Source organism: Juglans microcarpa x Juglans regia, chromosome 7D, assembly GCF_004785595.1.
Source record: "Juglans microcarpa x Juglans regia isolate MS1-56 chromosome 7D, Jm3101_v1.0, whole genome shotgun sequence".
In the NCBI taxonomy this organism is placed as follows: Eukaryota; Viridiplantae; Streptophyta; class Magnoliopsida; order Fagales; family Juglandaceae; genus Juglans; species Juglans microcarpa x Juglans regia.
In genome coordinates, this window is record NC_054606.1 from 15,118,608 (window position 1) to 15,137,789 (window position 19,182).

A 19,182-nucleotide genomic window follows, 5' to 3' on the forward strand; every position below is an offset into this window, starting at 1 on the left:
TATGCTATGCCATGCCATATTGTTATGTATATTAAGTATGAATATCTATCACATGTCATGATCATTATTTCATGAAGCATATAATTATTAGTAAGTAAGCCTTTAACTTACTTTCCAGTGTATTTTTATATATATGGTGGTAAGCCATAAATGTCATATTCTTATCACTTATGATTATTGTAAATGTTCTATTATGTCATGTCATGTTAATTGTTTCAAGTTCATGCTTATACATCACATGCCATGTTATGCCATACCATCTGTTACACGTTCATTATTACTACATGTCACATCATGTCCCATGCATAGAGTATGTCACGAAAAAATATTTCAAGTTAGTGGAATCTTTTATTTTTATCATGACCCAAAGTTCTAGGATAAGGTATTATCCTAGTGGAACTCCATTGTCCACGTTGGAGTGCTTAAATTGGTGTGAAAATCTCTGAGTTGACAAAGTACTGTCAACAGGCTTCGAATGAGAGTTAAGTAACTAGTTGCTGGAGCAAAGTCAGGCACCTAACATCGGTGGTGCCAACATGTTTATCAATTTTAATTCAGTTACCATGACGTACTCACAATTGGCCCATATGCCTGTGATGTGATACGGTACCGGTAGTAGCACATGGCTCAAGGGGACCTGTGTAGCATCCACATGTTCATGTTAAATTAACCACGTATATGTTGAACAATTCCAAGTTCATGTTCAATTCTTGTCAAGTTCAGTTCATATAAGTTTTCAGTTCATGTCATGTTATTTGCCAAATCATATCATGCATACTCATGTTCACGTTACGATGCATTTATGCCATTTTATTGTCATGCATGCATTTGTATATTGCTAATAAGTTGGTAGTTGACTTGCTAAATTTATAATCAAATCTCACTTGATAATCCCAACTACTATTCTCTCTCGAATGGTAGACTATGTGTCAGGATCTGGAGAGCCAGCTAAGGCCAGATTGGACGAGGTTGATTAGGCCCGAACGAGACGATGAGGAGATTATTGCCTCTGTTCTCCAATTTATCGATAGGATTTTGGCTATCTTAGTCGAGTTGTGCGAGCAGTTCAGTGAGTTAGTGTAGTAGTTATATTATTCAGTACTGTACTTATGGAGTGTCGCCTCTAGTCCTTATTTATGTTATATTCATGACATACAAGTTTTGTAACATTACAATTATTAGTCTATTATGAAGTTATGAAGCATGTTATATTTTGGAATATAGTTTCTGGTATAGTGTTATTTATTGAAGAAAAAAATTATACACTACGTATATTGCATACTTTTATATGTATGCTAGGCGTATTGCATCTTTAACTATCATGAATGAGAGAGTAGGTAACCTTGTGTTGCATGTCCCAACGCTTTACAGTCTGTTTGATCACAAGCAGAATCTAGGGGAGTCACACCCTTGGCCGAGCTTCTTGAGCACCGTAGAACTCATCATTTCAATCGCTATCACCTCCTGCACCTGGACAACTAGGAACTCACCTAGCAATGAACCAATCCTACGACTTGTAACAGAGGACTTGTGACGTTTTCTTTTCCCTTTTTATTCTCCACGCCGACCATCTCTTTCACTCACCTTTTTTTAGAAATCTTAGAGCACTCTTCTCTCTCTACTCTTTCTTGTGATGGAATTTGAATATTGACTGTATATTAACAGAATTGATTACAATATTCGATACATGTACAAATGAAATGAGTGCTAAATTTATACAAAGAACAGAAAGTCTATTCTAGGAAAGCTAACTAAAATCGTGGTTGTAAAGATGTAGTTGTAGTGAAGCTTGATTCTTGTGATTAGTCCGACAGTCACCTCCTTGATTCTTGGCTATTCTTGTGTGATTTGATTTGGTGCATGATTTGTGCGATCATCTCTTATACGCCCCCGCAAGATAGGGCTGCCGTTAGCAAGGCCAATCTTGGTCCTTAGTTGTTCCGTACGTTGCTTTGACAATGGCTTTGTAAGAAGGTCAGCAAGCTGATCTTGTGTGTTTACATGATGAACTTTCAGCATTCCTTTTTGAACCATATCATGAACAAAATGCAGGTCGATCTGAATGTGCTTCATCCGAGAGTGTTGAACGAGATTAAAACTGAGCTGGATAGCTCCTAAGTTGTCACACAGTAATTTTGGTGGTGAAGAAATAGGGAAGCCAAGTTCCTAAAATAGTGTTAATAAGCAAATGGTTTCAGATGCTGCATTTGCAAGGGCTCTATACTCTACTTCGGTGGATGATCTTGCAATTGCCCTTTGTTTTTTGGAACTCCAAGAAATGGGATTTGAACCAAGAAAGCAGATATAGGCAGATGTTGAGCTCCTATCATCATAATTTCCAGCCCAATCAGCATCGGTGTAGGTGGTGATGGTTGAGCTTGAGCTTTTGCAAAGGAGAATGCCATGATAAATTGTCTGCTTCAAGTAGCGCAGGAGTCTTTTTGCTGCTGTCCAGTGCGTAACAGTGGGCTTGTGCATAAATTGAGAGAGTTTGTTTACAGCAAATGAAATGTCTGGACGGGTAAGAGAGAGGTACTGAAGTCCACCTATGACACGCCGAAATTCTGTATTGTCTACAGATGAAGTGCCATCAACAAGTGTTAGAGCCGTTGTTATAGACAAGGGAGTGAACACCTCTTTTGCACCAAGCATGTTTGTTTTGGAGAGGATATCATGAATATATTTGTGTTGAGATAAAAATAGGCCAGTTGTAGTGGGAATGACTTCCATTCCGAGGAAAAAATGAAGTTGTCCCATATCTTTTAGAGAAAAAGAGGCACCAAGTTTATGAATGATAGAGCTGACGAAATTAGTGTCGCTACCTGTTATGACTAAATCATCTACATAGACCAGCAAGAAGCATAAAACAGAGGCAGATTTATAGATGAATAAGGAACTATCAGCTTATGAATTTGAAAAACCAAGTTCCAAAATTTTGTTTTTCAATGCAGAGTACCATTCCCTTGGAACTTGTTTAAGACCATAAATGGTCTTTTGTAACCTGCAAACATGATTGGGTTTTGACAAATCTTTGAAGTCCGGAGGTGAGTCATATACATTGTTTCATGCAATTTTCCATGCAAAAAAGCGTTATTTATGTCAAGTTGTCTCAAGGACCACCCTTGCATCACAGAAATTGCCAGAACAGTCCTGATTGTTGCTGGTTTTACAACCAGACTAAATGTCTCTTTGTAATCCAACCCAGTTCGTTGATTAAAACCTTGGGCAATAAGCCTTGCTTTACAGACCCGTCGGATTTTCTTTTGACTCTAAATACCCATTTGCAACCCACTGGCTTACAATGAAGAGGTGGGGGAACTAATTCCCACGTGTTATGTCTCATTAGAGCTGTGAGCTCATCAGACATGGCACTTCTCCATTTCAGGTCATGAAGGGCGTGACTCACACAACTTGGTTCAATGGTTGGGGGGATGGGGTGTTTGGTGACCGAGTGGATTTGCTTTGGCTTATAGATGTTGTTCATTGAACGGGTTGTCATGGAGTGGGTGCGAGGTGGGTCATCGGCTTGTGGACTGCCTACGGGTTGATTTAAAGAATCTGGTGGAATTGGTTGCAGTTGTTGCAGGAAATTTGGAGAATCTTGCACAGAGTGAGAGTGCCGTGGGTTTGGGGTTGTGCTTGGTGTGAAATCTGGAAAATTAGATAAAGGACTGGATGAAAAAGTAGGGAAATTACCTGAAGGTGATGCGGAAGCAGGCGCACGATCCATTCACACTGGTGGCGGTTGCAGCACTTGAGGCGGCGAGATGGGCTTTGGCGATGGGAACGCAGGAGCAAGGGTTCCAGGAGGATTTTCGGAAGAAGAAGAAGAAAAGGGAGCTTTGTTTTCGTGAAAAATGATATGCCGTGAAAGGTAAAGTTTTTGCTTTTTGCGTCCATGCACCGATACGCACTTTGGGTTTGAGAATAGCCCAAAAACACGTATGGGCTAGCTTTGGGTTGGAGTTTATGAGTGTTGTAAGGCCTGGTTAAGGAAAAACACAAACAACCAAATTTTCTTAATTTTAGAGAATTTGGTGATTGTTGGAACAAACTGGAGATTTGTTTTGCAAAAGAGGTGTTGGTTGACGATTTATGAGGTAAACAACTGTTTGAAAGGTGTGAGGCCAATATGAGAGTGGTAGATCGACATCTTTTAAAAGAGTTAGTCCCGTCTCAACAAGATGACGATGACGTCGTTCAGCAACGCCATTTTGTTGGGGAGTATGAGGAGCAATGGTGTAGTAGTTAATTCCATGTATTGAAAAATAATTTTTGAGAGCCACAAACTCACTACTGTTGTCAGAATAAACACTTTTTATTTTGGCTTGAAACCTTGTTTCAACAAGATGTTTAAACTGAGGAAATATGCTACTTACGCTTGACTTGGTTGCCATAGGATAGAACCACATGTATTTAGTAAAATGATCAACCAAAATTAAGTAGTAGCAGGAGCCATCAAGACCATCAATATGTGAAGGACCCCAAACATCGGTGTAAATAAGATCAAGAGGTGCATGACTTTGGAGACTATTGGAATGAAAAGGTTGTTAATGTGCTTTATTGATAGAATAAGAAGTACAAAGATTTGACACTTGATGTTCTTTTTTTATTGGAAGAGAAAAAGCATTAACAAGATAAGTTACGATTTTTTGAGATGGATATCCAAGCCGCTTGTGCCACCCGTTGAGGATATAGAGAGTGAGATCATCATCAGAGATAGGATGATCAATTAGAGCAATCTCGTCGACAAGGGATTTGGCTGTATGGAGGTACTCTTGAATGGTTTTATTTTTCCTTTTGAGTAAAGTAAGCTCTTCTTTGAGCTGCATAGCTCTCGTGCGAGACTTGCTAGCATACATCGTGTTCAATTTTTGCCATGCTTCCTTGGAAGTTTTGGAGGTCAAAATGAAAGGAGTGATGGTTGTGGTGGTGGAAGCTAAAATGGCACTGAGGATTAATTTATCTTGCCTGACCCAGTGATTGTTTCTAAGGGTGGATGCAGGGGTATCATCGGTTTGGGGATAGGGATGGTCACCAGTGACATAATCTAGAAGATTATAGCCAATTAGTAAAGCCTCAAACTGCGCACGCCATTGAGGAAAGGTGGAAGGAGTGAGCCTTCCGTTTATTTGGGCAGAGATATTGAAGGCAATCAATGGAGTTTCAATTGGGGATGGTGGAGTGGAGATTGGGGTATGGGTGTTGGGGATCGAGTTCTCAGTAGAGGGTAGCTCTCCTGATACCATGATGGAATTTGAATATTGACTGTATATTGATAGAATTGATTACAATATTCGATACATGTACAAATGAAATGAGTGCTAAATTTATACAAAGAACAGAAAGTCTATTCTAGGAAAGCTAACTAAAATCGTGGCTGTAAAGATGTAACTGTAGTGAAGCTTGATTCTTGTGATTAGTCCGACAGTCAGCTCCTTGATTCTTGGCTATTCTTGTGTGATTTGATTTGGTGCATGATTTGTGGGATCATCTCTTATATCTTGTTCATCCTAGCATCATTTCAGAAAGAGGACCATACTTCTCTGGAGCTTAAGTTCCCACACACATGGACACCTGAGGTCACCCTCGAATCAATTGGGAAAGCCTTCACGGTTTAAGTAGGTAAATGTATGCTTTGACGATGCTTACAATCCGTACTGATGGTCGTAAAGTATGCATGTTTAGCTCATGTACTTATTTTACCAGAAGAAGGGTCTCTTTATTTCACACCTTGTTATATAGTTATTATGCTCTAAATGTTGCTTGTACGTTTACACCATTCATACAAGGTTACTTAAGCAATTTCATGGTTTTACCCTACATCATGTTTCGATATGTTTTCTCGTATATTGCATGTGCAAAGTGTAGTACTTTGATTTTGAAGCGAAGTTTTTAAACAGAATGTTGATCATTTTAATGGTAGGTGAGTGTGTGTGTCTTAGGATCCCAAGCCGAGATGAAGTATTATCTCAGTGGAGCTTTCCTGGTAACTTAGGAGTGCGTAATCATAGAGTGACATCCCATGGGTCGACGCTGAGCAATCAACGGACTTGAACGGGACCATAACGCTCCTTGATCGAAGTCATTGACTCTCTACTAGTGGAGGTTAGAGGATTATGTGGTGAAGGACGAGTAAGTGAAGCCAAGTATCACTTGTTACGAAGTCATATGCGCAGTGTGGCGACGAGAACCGGGGTGTATGCACGGTCAGTTTAGGGGAGGTCGTGGATCATACATAAACTAAAAAAGATTGTTTTAAGATGATTAATGAAAGGGCTTAGGGCCCTCAATAGACTTTGATTAATTAATGAACTTGTGATAATTGGAGAATCCGGGATTCTCAAGTTTTGAGCCTTGTATTTTAATATTTGAGCATTGGATGCCTGGAAACTTCTATCGTGATACTTATGATTACTCGATTTTGACTCATAAAAGATTTTAAAATTATGGAATGTATTTGCTTGCCCTCCTTGCTATTCTTGAATTAAATCCATGCATGTGGTTATTTATTCTTGTTGCCTAGGGTGGAATATTGTTTGCTCGTTCTCCCCCGCCTCAGTAAGCATGTATCATTGTCGTAGTTCTTGAGTTTTCTCCTTCGCATTTTCACTACCATTTCATACATTATAAGCCTTGTCATGGTTCTTACTTGTTGATATTTATTGATATCTCACCACGGTAGTCCCATTACAATTTCACTCATTGGAACCGTAGACTTTGTTGTAGATGTAGACGATAAGGGCGAGTATGAGCAGGGAGACCCAACTCAGCTTGAGGAGTGAGATGGGGCCTGTCCCCATGTGGGCTATTATTCTGTTAATATCTAGTTGTATCCATTTGAGTGATTTTGATGAATAGAGGAATGGATTGTAATAAGTACTTTAGTTACTTCTGAGTTTTGAGATACAGTGACTTATGGATATTTATGATATTGAGTTCGATATTTTTAATATTTCTCTGGTGCTCTTATTTGTAGTTTATGGCATACCCTATATCTTTTCCGCTATGAAATTTTTATAAACCCGTGTGCCGAGCATACGAGCTAAAAACAGTAGGCAACACGTTATGAACTATGAAATTCTCCCATAAACACTTTGCGAGTTGTAGTATTATATTTATAAGCAAACTATTTTAGTAGTACAATAATTGTTGACTTATAATAATTGATATTGGAGTCATGATTATAATTGATTACGTAATATTGGAGAGCTTCCTAACTTTAGCTTGAACACTTGAGAATTCAACTTTATCTCGATCACCATAGTGATTGGGTTTATCCTTATTACGCCCCTGCTAGTGCAGCGGTGCTGAAACCATGTTGAGCTTGGACCGTATATGCTCAAAGTGAACTGAAACTGATGGTTTAGTCAAAAGATAAAAAATTTGATCTTTGCTTAAAAGGAACCGAACCTCCATATTGTTGCGGGAGACTTGCTCACAGACGAGATGGTAGTCAAGTTCCACATGTTTTGTCCTTGTATGAAACACGGGATTGGTTGTTAGATAGGTTGCACCTATATTATCACACCACAAAACCGTTTATGTTGAGTGACTATATTGAGTCTCGCAGTAGAGCTTGAAGCCATATAACCTATGCAGTTACATTCACAATGGTGCGATAGTCCATCTCAATACTGGAATGGTAGATGATGTGTCAGGGCTCGGAGAATCCATACCCAATCAATTGGATGAATTTGAATAGGCAACAAAGAGATGACAAATAGCTAATTGCATCGATGCTTCATTTCCTGGATGTGATTGTAGATACTATAGTTGAGCTGCACGAGCAGTTCAGTGGTTTAATTCATTAGTTTTAGCTTGTCTGTATTTATAGAGCATTGTCTCCAATACTTATTTTGTTACATACATGTTGGACAAGTGTAGTAACATTTTGCGTATTTGTTTATTATGAATATATGAATCATGTTTATATTTTTGGGATATAGTACTTCTGGTATATTGTGTATTGCTCAAAGAAAAAAAAATTATCTATTGCAAATATTGCATACTGTTTGATGCATGCTAGGTGCACTGTATCTTTAACTGTCTTGAACAGGGGTATGTGATCTTGTATTGCATGTCTAGACACTTCAACCTCTGTCAAATCCCAAGCGGAGCCTGCAGGCGTCACATAATGTGTTTATGGATGTTTTCCAAAATAAGTTAAAACCTTTTAATATATTATGTACTTTTTATTGAGTATTGAGACTCAATTGTTTTTGTATGTTATAAATATCCCAAGGAAGATGAGTATTGGTAAACAGGTTAGAACCAGAGCATGCCTTAATATAGTCCTAGTAAGTGCTGATCACATCGTTTTAGCTTTTAAGTTATAATGATGTAAAGAAATGAAGTATGGTCTGAGGGTTTGAGTTTCTTACAACTGATGGATATGTTATTACTTGGTGCCATGTTAATGTAGCATTCTTAACCTCTCGGAATGGGGGTGTTACGATTTATCAATTTCTTTCGTCTCCGAAGCGATCCAGTAGTGTAAAGGTAAAAGTATCTAAAATCGGCTACTCTAGTAGATATTATTTTCTTTCTTCTATGAATTCAAGCAATTCAATTAGCACCATTCTGGAAAATCAGAAAAACAAAATACAAAAAACAAAAATCCTTCCAAGTCTTCTAGTTGCCACTTCAGTTCTAAATATATTCATAAGACAGACCTTAGTTATCTCGAAATCATGATCAAATAGCAAGTACCAATTGCAGTATTGAAGATTCATTTGAAATTTAAAATAAATAAATTAAAAAAAAAAAAGAAAAAAAAAGAAGCTGCTTAAGCTGGCATATAGATGTGAAGCCAACTTGTTACTCTGATGCTTTGGTTTTCTTAGCCTTCTCTTTCTCATGCAAGTAAATTTTCTCTGCTTCAGGTATAGCCAACATGATTGTCTGCAGCTTCAAATTCATCTCCTCAACCTTTTCCATGAGCTTGTCATTTGTAAACATGGCTAGAAAGATGCTTCGGATGGTTTCCCAGCTTTCTACCAGTGGTAAACCAATAATTACAGCAGAACCAATAGTACCCCATGCTATAGCAATCACTGCCCAGAATGTAAAGTACCCCTTACTGAATACTCCTGCATTATAAAAAATTGAGACAAATATTAATCACATATAGTTGGAACAGTTGATTTCTTTTTCTTTGAGCAGTTAGGACAATGGTTCTCTTACTAACTATGTTGTTCTTTTCTTGAACCAGTAAGGTTATTGAACTCATTTATTGAAATGATTATTCAGTTTGGAAGGCAACAACATTTTTTGGTCATAAAATGACAACAAAATCATTTTGAATGCGATGGCATAGATTTTGAAAATGTTGTTTTCTCAAAGTAGTTTCATTATCAAAGTTTTTAAAGAACTAGCCTTCGCTTTCACGTAGTATACGTAATATGGCATTCAACTGCCTACTAATGGAATTTACCTGCTGGAAGGGAGAGAAGAGGCCACAATATAACAATCAAGACAGTAAAACCAACGCCCCATTTTATTATCCATGCTTTAGCCACCATCAGCTTTTCCTCATTGAACTCTTCTTCTGGCTGCTCACTCTTTTCCTTCTCAACCAGTGTGATCTGCTTAGTGGTATGCCAATCATAGTTTTGAGGCCACAAAATGCTACAAATAGCGTGAACAGCTCCTCCAGTAAGTATAGAGACAAGATTTCCAGCCAGCATTGGTGCATTTCGACCAGTTGTGTCAAGATTCACACGGCCATACTCTATTCTTGCAACTGAGAGCCAAGTGATTACTCCAAGAACACAACCACTAGTAGCACCGAGGATGGCACCACATGCATTGGCTTTCTTCCATAGAAGCATAAAAGCAATGGGAAGAACTGCTGAACCAATAAGCACTCCCATGGCAAGATACATCCAACCCAAAGAAACTCCAGCTCTGTTCAGTATTACCGCTAACATTCCCATAAAGCAGCCAAAGGCGAGGACAACACCCCTTGACACTCTAAGGATTTCCTTTCCACTTGCCTCTGGATTTATGTAAGTGCGGTAGATATCATATGTGCATAATGAGGAAACTGCTATTAGCTCAGATGAACCAGCAGATGTCACTGCCCTGGTCAATTATAGAAGTAAGCAAAGGTTAGATAGGATGTTGAAACATGCTTTGATTTGTGAATACAGATATAAATATAGAAAGGAACTATTAAGATTAAAAGAAAATGCAGACACTCCAGTATTCCTATTGTTACATTGAAACAAAAATATAGACTTTGGTGCTTCTGTATTAAAGGATGTTGGGAGATCTAGTAGGAAATATAAGGCATTAAATACGTTGCATGTTACACAAACACTAGACTTGTATAACTTTGAAAAATCAGAATATAGACCATCCGAGAACCGGGCTCAAAGAACAGTTAACAAATAAATAAAAGAAAAATCTGTAGAAAGTATAAAATTTTGAAACGAATTCATTCAAAATGTTAAGTTCTGATTGAAAACATGCAATCACCATTGACAGATCGAAGAGCTGGCCTTCCAGGTTTTCCAATGTAATTTTGAATCAAAAGATCAAGTTAGTGCAGATTGCTACTTACATGAAAAGCATAGTAAGAAGAAGAACAGATCCTCCTTTTCCCATTAAAGCTATAGCAGTAGCAGGAGGAACAAGTCCATGGCTTGCCTCACTTTCTGTAATTGGTAGATCAAGGGCCAGTGCTCCCAAACCCAGTGATGTCGCCAAAGAGAACGGCACCGCAAACCAGACCAGCCCACCCAACAAGTAGCCCTTATGAGTTGATGAAGGTCTTGCAGCAATGGCACTCACCCAATATCCCTAGGATTCTCTCTTTTGAAGTATTAGAACAAAGGAATAATAGCTAAATGCGAATATGGAAACATAAAGAAAATGGATTCTCATCCAATTAGTAGTAAAGCTTACATTGTCAACAAACACAGTGCCAAAGTTGCCAACAATATTGATAATCCCAAAAATGAGGCCACCTGAACTCAACATTGTCAAGTAAGACCCTTTGTAATTCCCACTAACAGGGCCACAAGATTGCCCATCATGGGAAACTGGCTCCTCACATGTTCTTGATTTGCTTGCTACCTCAACTAGACGGTTGTATATTACACTGGGCTACCAAGCTCACTGCTTGCCGTGTAAACCAAGTAGACAAAGATGACTAAAACAATATGAACTGAAGCCAAATAAATAAACAAAATAAAAATAAGGCTAAAGAAACATATAAATAAACATCAATCAAACTTAATGCAGAAAAAGTTACGAATATTCATGTAAAGTACCTATAACAGAATGTATATAGCTTGCCAAGAAGGTTGCTTTTAGTCCTCCAGCTAATGTGTACAAAATAACCCCAAGTGGTATGAGAAAACTAGCAGCATAAATGTTCACTCCAGTGAGTGCATTTACAACCGCAGATCCACCAAGGAGCAACATTGCTGTTACAATGATATTAGTCAAAAAGCAGAAGGCAAGGAAGACAATGTGCGCGGCAGTCCCCCAACTGGCATTAGATGAAGATTATGATTACGTTAAGTGTAAAACAAGCTAGTAGAAAATTATTTAGCAAAGCATGAATTAATTAACCAAAATATAAAGAAATTAATAGTACACCATATAGATAGGTTTGCCACAAGTATACAACGTACCGAGCTTTAACAATTTCACAAACAGTATGAGCATGAGGAGCCTTTCTTTTTATCTCTATAGCCATTACACCAAAAAGGAGTACCTGCACACAAAAAATATCAAGATATATTGAGGAAAGTAAGCCAATTACTGTCTACTTACAACAAAAGTTAAGAAATATTTTCAACAGTTTACGAGACAGAAATTTCGATGAACATGCCTGGATGGTAGCTCCACTTGCATACCAGAAAGGTCCGCTAACACCATACTCCCAAGCGACATTGGAACTTTGCAAAATCGTAGCAGCCCAAGTCCACTTCATAAAGTCTCCATTAAAATTTTATAAGCAGAATATGAGGTGAGAGGTCCATCTAAATATGGAATAAGCAGCAATACGGGAATTACCTGAGATACAACCACACTAGCAATAAGTCCCGTTTTAATGTTTCTCCCTGCAGTGTTGAACCATTCAGACGTATGGCGGGACCCAACATAACGCTTTTCCAGCCATACCTGTCCCCACAAGTAAGTTTATAGTCAAGCAACAGACTAATATAAAGGGGGAGTGATAATAATGGCTGTAGGTTTCAAGAATAAATAATGAACTTTTCAAAAGATGGCAGGGAAAAATAATAGGGGCTTCTATATCATTGACAGAATGAAACAGAAAATGCAAAGACTATGTTCCCCACACACTGGCACACATGTACCAATTGAGGGCAGAGCTTCAATACCTAACTAATTGAAACAACTTGGGTCTTCTATAATGAAAAAAAAAAGCACCACCACCTAGTTCCTTGGATAGTTTCATTAGAGACACGAGGAAAAATGAGTTTTGAAACCATGTTTTATTAGGATTGATTATCCTTGGAATTCTGAAGGGAAAACCCTTTAGTAACCTTAGATTTTAAACAAAAGTATCATTAGGAGTACAAAATAGGATTTAGGGACTGATTTGAAAACCAAGTTCTGAAGTTTAACTGGAGAGGGAGAAGAAAAAGGGAACTGGTGGATTTTGGAGAAAAAGTCTTCAGAAGTAGAGACTCGTACCAGGCATGTCTTACAATGAAAACACAAGAATTCATTGTACTGCTTATAAAAAGATGTAGGTGCTATATGGGTTATAATCAGGAAGAGAGGAAAACATACTCAATCTTTTGAAATACTATTGGTTAATATTTGCATACTAACATATATAATTTACCAACCTAACCCAAACTAGAAAACAGCTTCATTTCATAATTATCATCCAGACACACCTCACCCCCAAGAAAAGAGGTAGGAAGGCAACCGGTAGAATAAACTTAGAAAGGAAGATGATTGTTTGAATTAAAGTATCACTGGAAATGGAAAGTACAGATCACAACTAAGACTACCAGTTTGTTATCAACAATACAGGTAGGCCGGAAATGGACAAGGCAACTGGACAATCCGTTCGAGATCGGCTTAATCAAACTTGAGTTCAACTCGACTTGGTTATTAAATGAGCTATTCTTGAACAAAATTATAATTGATTATTAAACATATAAATCCATAAGAAACTAACATAGTAAGTATCCTCAAAGTAAGAAGGTGTAAATTTGTAATAGTGAGAAAAGGGTAGAATTTGGGACCTCTTTTTTTTTTTCAAGTTATTGTACGGGAAGGAAAATTGGAATGTTGGATAATGTAAACTGTATTCATTTCTAGTTGACAAATAAACTAACGCGTAAATATCCAGGACGAAGAAGCAAAGATTGCCTTCACAATAATTAATTCTAATGAATTAAAAGTTTGTGTGATGTAGGACCACAAAGTCTTGAGAGCAGTAGAAGAAGAGAAGAAGACGAGGAGGTTGGAGAAGAGAGGAGTACAAGAAGCAGTAAAAGCACAGGAGAGGGAGAAGAAAAGAAAATCATTTTCTCAGATTTCTATTCCACCATAATATGTAAATTGCCTCTATGGGAAGTATACGCTTCAAAAAAAAAATTAAGACTTACTCTAAGCTAGGATTTAAATTCGACTAACAAACTAAACACTACGAAATTCAGTCACAACTGAAAACAAATCCGAACTTGACTCTATTTTTGAAAATTACTCTAAAAAATATCAATGATCTAAAACTATTTATCTATATTCAGCATCATTGTGTCACGGTCTTGAATGCGGTTCTTTTTGAACTCCCAAAGAGTACTGGTGATCAGGCCAATACATAAACTAGTGTAAGAAATTAATAATCGATTAAAATTTAACTCCCATCGCATGCTCACAGTATATTTAAGCAAGATAAGAAGATAATAATTAAGATCCCAATAAAAGAGTAGAGAAAGGAGTCCATTTAATGGCATGCCCACCAGGAAGGATGTGAAAACAGCGAAGAAGGCACCAAAACCAAGAATAACTGAGTATCCGACACCCTGGCTAAGCACTGGTTTCCCTTGAAAGAAACTGCTTTGTCTCACACAGCCAACGTCAGAGACATGGTAGTAGTCGCCCGAGAATCCCAAGGGCGGGCACTGTGATTGAGTCGTATCCATGAGGCAAGGCGAGTTATTGCTGGTGGTGGTGGCGGCGTTGCCTCCTATATCTGTCTCCCCTCCATGTTTTTCTTCTGTATATGTTCGAATCTTCTTGGATTGGAGCGCCCAAAAGTCAAACTAAGAAGAAGTATCTCCTAAATGATATATTATTGGATCCCGTTATTCCAACTATAAAACTTTTTTCTTCCTTTAAAAATAAAAAGCTATTTGTAAGCCTAAAATACAAACAGTGCAGAGGATGCAGACACTTGCCAGTGTGAATAGGATGTGTGAGTACTTTTTATGCATCAATTCTCATTCGTTTTCACATTCCATATATATAACTTTTTTATAGGATGTGTGTGTACTTTTCAGAGGATATGTAGATGTTTTTCATAAGATGTGAAGTAGTGAATAGTAGCTGATAAGAAAAATCTTTCCTAGACTTATATAGCGTAACTTATTTGCAAATATATTTAGGCTGAGTTTAGATATAGAGTTGAGATTGTTTCATCTCAACTCTATTTGTACGAAGAGTTGGGTTTGTATCCAAACAGCCTGTGAGTGAAAACAAACTTATGTTTAATCTATTTTCAAATAAGGACAAAGTGATGGCCACGTTGCTTATACTTTTCAGAGTCCTAGTCCAACCTTTTCAGAAACAAATAATCTTCACAGCAGCTATTATTTGACTGCATTCATTGCACACATGACGTGTAGACCGAGTTCACTAACACCATTGAATCGGTTTGCTCTGTTCCGTCTCTCAGCCCTCATTCCCCTCATTCAACCATTTCCAAGAGCTCAACTCAAAGCCCCCCCCCCCCCCCCCCCCCTCTCAAGCCCTCCCGAACCTTAGCCATTGAAGCCAAGCACAGCCACCACGACCTCACCTTCCCCACCACGACCTCAGTCCTCCTAAGGAGATTAGTCTCCAAGCCCTCGTTCCCTCAATCCACCAATGAAGCCTCAGTCCCATCCCAGTCTAAGCCCTCAAAGCCCTCCCAAACCTCAGCCATCGAAGCCAAGCACAACCACTGACCTTAGCCAAGCACGACCTTAGCCCTCCCCACCACGACCTCAACCCTCCCGAGGAGATTAGTTCCCAAGCCCTCGGTCCCTCAGTCCACCAACAAAGCCCTCAGTCCCATCTCAGTCCACCAACGAAGCCCTCAGTCCATTGACGCGAGCTACCTTTAGTCCATTGACGCGAAGTCGCCCTCAGTCCACCGAAGCCCTCAGATCTGTGGGAGCTTTAGCATACATTTCTTTTTTTTTCCTTTGTTTACTCCATCTCTTTTTTCTCTATGTATTTGCGATAAACTAATGGTACCCTCCTATAGATGTGGCCTCTCATGGCTCTGCGTAAACCTCTCTCTTAGCATCTCTAAACCAACCCCACTGGTTTCTTGCATGTACATGCTTAGATACTAAGCCCTCCCTATCGGGAAGTATAAGGTATCGAGAGCTTAACATTTGTAGTTTTTTTTCAAATTAGAGTGGTTTTTTCAATTAGCGAAAGTTGGTTGCCTGAAAGTAGAGTGAGACTTTGAAGTTTTGTTCTCACATATGAATATAGTATGGTTTGCTTGCATTTGCTTTTCCATTTTTTTTGGAAATGAGAAGAATAATCGAGTTCGTGATCTTTTGATTTTTTCATAACATGTTTATTCAATTTACTGTCTTTGAGTATACTGGCTGCTTGTGATTTTTTCCCACCTTCCCTTCACATCAATACTCTTATTCTCTTTATTCATTTGGAATAAAAGAATGACTATGCCACGTACGCTGTCCATGGCATCAATGTTGTGACCGCACCACAACAGAATCCCAATCTCATGAATCCCCCTTCGTTCGTTCCCCACCTCTCTCCTTCGCTCCCCCTTCGACATTCAGTTGCAGCTTCCTCGCCCCTCGCCCACCCGTAGCCCAGTCCCCTTCGTTCCCCCTCCGTTCCCTCTCTCTCCTTCGCTCCCCCTCGCATGAGTCGCAGCACCCTCACCCACCCGCAGCCCCCTCAACTACCATCGGCTCTCAGCAAGCACCGAACAAAATCGCAGCAGCCCCTCGCCCACCTACGGCCCCACCCACCATCGGCACCCTATCGGCAAACACAAAAAAAAAAAAAAAAAAAAAAAAAAAAAAAAACACAGAATCACACCATTGAAGATGACCACTCTTTGAGCTCCGCAATTTCGTTGGGTAATCTCGAATTTGTGGTTGCGAATTAGAACTCTCTTGCATGTATTAATAGTTGGATTTGTTAGAATTATCTAGTATTAATACTTGGATTCTGTTAGAACTCTCTTGGGTTGAATGTTTGTATTCAGGAAAGTACAAATGAGCTACAAACTGTATTAATGGTTGAATTAAAAGGAAAACACAGCAGGTGCTTGAAGAAAAGCTCAAATGAGCCACAAATTGAGTTGGCGGTGTTGTTCACATAAATAACATAAATGGTCCCCATTTTCTTGGTAGATATCATCATTAACAGTTAGCTAGCAATATTGGCATGCCATAGACAATAAAAGTGGTGATATTGAAAAATAATAAGCAAGACACGAGCCTCACAAATTTAGGCATAGAATGGAACTAAAAGTTTAAGAATGGAGCTTTCTGGAATAGCACATATACTACTTTTTACAAGAGAAATCCTTGAGGGATCCCCACCAAGTTCCTCAAAGAGAACCAGTAGATTTGGACTAGGCTTGATGTAAAGTGACCAAACTAAAGAGCACTAAATCTATTGGGTATGATTTGAATGATTTGATCAATGAAGCATTTGAAGATTACATTTTACTTCAGGATTTGATTTCATCAATAAAGCACCCAAAGAGTTCTTTTTATTTCAAGATGACTTAGTCCACGCAGGGTTCATAACCCTTTTCTCATCCTGTGTTGATTAATTAGATGAGCTACCCCATAATAGAATAGTCTGATGATAAGTTATCATAGGTTGAGCTATCTCCCATTAGAACTGAAGTAGCAGATACCACCTTATTTACTAAATAGTGCTTGGAACCTTGGATTGTTTCAAGCTTCTTAGGATAATGGTTGTCATTTGTTTTGTGCTTTCCATTTCCATAGCTATTGTTACCAAGTTAAGAAGTTGAAGACCTATGGGATTGCCTTTTTTTGCCTAAACTTTGCACAAAAAACCTGGCAAATTGTTTTTCATGCTGTGGTGGCACTGATGAAATAAACCATTTTCCCTACAGAGACAAAAGTAGCTACAGGGCATGTGGCTGCCAATACAATTAGGCTTTTGATTGCTGGTCCCAAGCAGGTTCTTTGATTGGGATGTCTGGTCAAAACATTGAGAAATTGAGGAATTCCTCTAGAGCCACAATTACAAATATTGCTTCAAATCAGCTGCCTTTGTGTGCTTCTACTCATGAATCAGATCAAGGGATAACCAATTTTTTCCATTTCTGGCTCATAAAAGTCTAGCTTCTTGTAGCTGCTACTTTTAATTATTTAGTGCGTCAGACCTTGTTTCATTGTGTTTTTTTTTTCTTAATAAGTAACTTTATTTCATTTTTTTTTTCCTGATAGGAAACTTTATTTCATTTCTTTTTTCCTGATAGGAAACAAGAATGCCCCTACCAACCTGCATACCTTCGACCCCAGTAAACCCATTTTCTTGTTACTGCATGCACTGCTAGCTCTCAGACTTAGTGCTTACTTTCTTCCATATTTTCCAAGTTCTCATCCTGGTTCAAATTCTTGGACTGCAAGAGGGGAAGACAAAACTATTTTGGAACGAGAGGGTACTTCATGAACGTGTTGCGATTGAGCAAGCCAAATTTAAAGCAATAGAGAAGAATTATAGTAGAACCTTGAAAGTATTGTTGTTGTCATGGTTTATTTTTATTCTAATGAACATGTGGTGGTGAATGTAATGGAAATGTGGTGACTGGTGTGGGAATGTAATGGACATGTGCTGAATATAATGAAAATGTTGAATGTTGTTCTTGCTTAGTAAATGGTGAATGTTGTTCTTTTTATTTTTATGTAATAGATGCTTCACACAAAGATTACCAATCTGGACAGCAAAGGTTCAAACCATAAAAGATACTAGATCAAGACAAGACATAATCACATTAAAAGATAGTTTAAAACATTTGAAATTACATAGAATAATAAATCCACTCTCAGTTATATCCACTGTCAGTTACATCCATTCTCAGTTAAAGACTATGAAAGAAAAGCAGCAAAGCTTCAATCCACTCTACTCTCCAAAGTTCACAATCTACTGCGTTCTTCCCTGTCATATCAAAATAAAGAGGGATTAAATTAACTTTGCAGTAATTTTTTTTTTAAATTAACTATCCATAACAAAGGAGACAGGAGACAAAAAAATTTCATACTGCACTTAAGCAACTTCACTAAGAATCCAAATTTAGCTCAATGTTGTCAGACCACAGCCCAAGATCTCTACATAAAACACAACAAAACACAAAAAATATTAACTTCTTCGATTAAAGACCAAAAAATAAAACACAGATATTAATAAGGTATTATACCTCACTGAAGGACAATTGTTCCTCACATGTCCCTCATTCTTACAAATGCTACAATATCTTTTCTTTGTTGTTTGAGTTTCTTTTGGGTTTTTTGCTCTCAAAGATTTTGGTTATCCTTTTGTTGGCACCTGTGGAGGATCCTAGACCGTCTGTGAAAAGTTCGATATAACTTAACTTCTTATCATCTGAGAATCATTGGTTGGCACCTCTTGACATGGAAAATTTGTTTCCTTAGTATCTACATCATCTTCCATCAGAAGTAACTCTTTGTGAACCTTCTCTAATATAAGAGAGAGGTGGTTTAGTTTTTTTGTTGATTGCGACCCAAGTTCTGTAGTGTCATAAAATTGCATCATCAACTTGTTTTTTCTCAAAAGCTGATCACCTTGTGTCAAGACTTGCCCTTCAAAATGTGGTATGTCTGGAATAGTTCGACTCTTAGCATTAACAGTCCATCTATCCAGAACATACTGTTGTGACAGTCTATCTAACTTCGATTTCATGGCAAGGACACATAGGATATGCCTACAGAG

The 19,182-nt window shown here is 38.2% G+C and overlaps 1 protein-coding gene across 1 annotated transcript; it reads right to left on the reverse strand.

Moving 5' to 3' along the window:
- Positions 1 to 8,528: 8,528 nt before the first annotated feature.
- On the reverse strand, positions 8,529 to 14,296 carry LOC121239776 (urea-proton symporter DUR3). The gene is given in 10 exon segments (XM_041137099.1): positions 8,529 to 9,092; positions 9,437 to 10,086; positions 10,568 to 10,806; positions 10,912 to 11,114; positions 11,117 to 11,173; positions 11,280 to 11,500; positions 11,646 to 11,728; positions 11,846 to 11,941; positions 12,031 to 12,138; positions 13,959 to 14,296. Coding segments are annotated over 10 exon segments (2,112 nt in total). The 5' UTR covers positions 14,142 to 14,296; the 3' UTR covers positions 8,529 to 8,820.
- Positions 14,297 to 19,182: the final 4,886 nt, after the last annotated feature.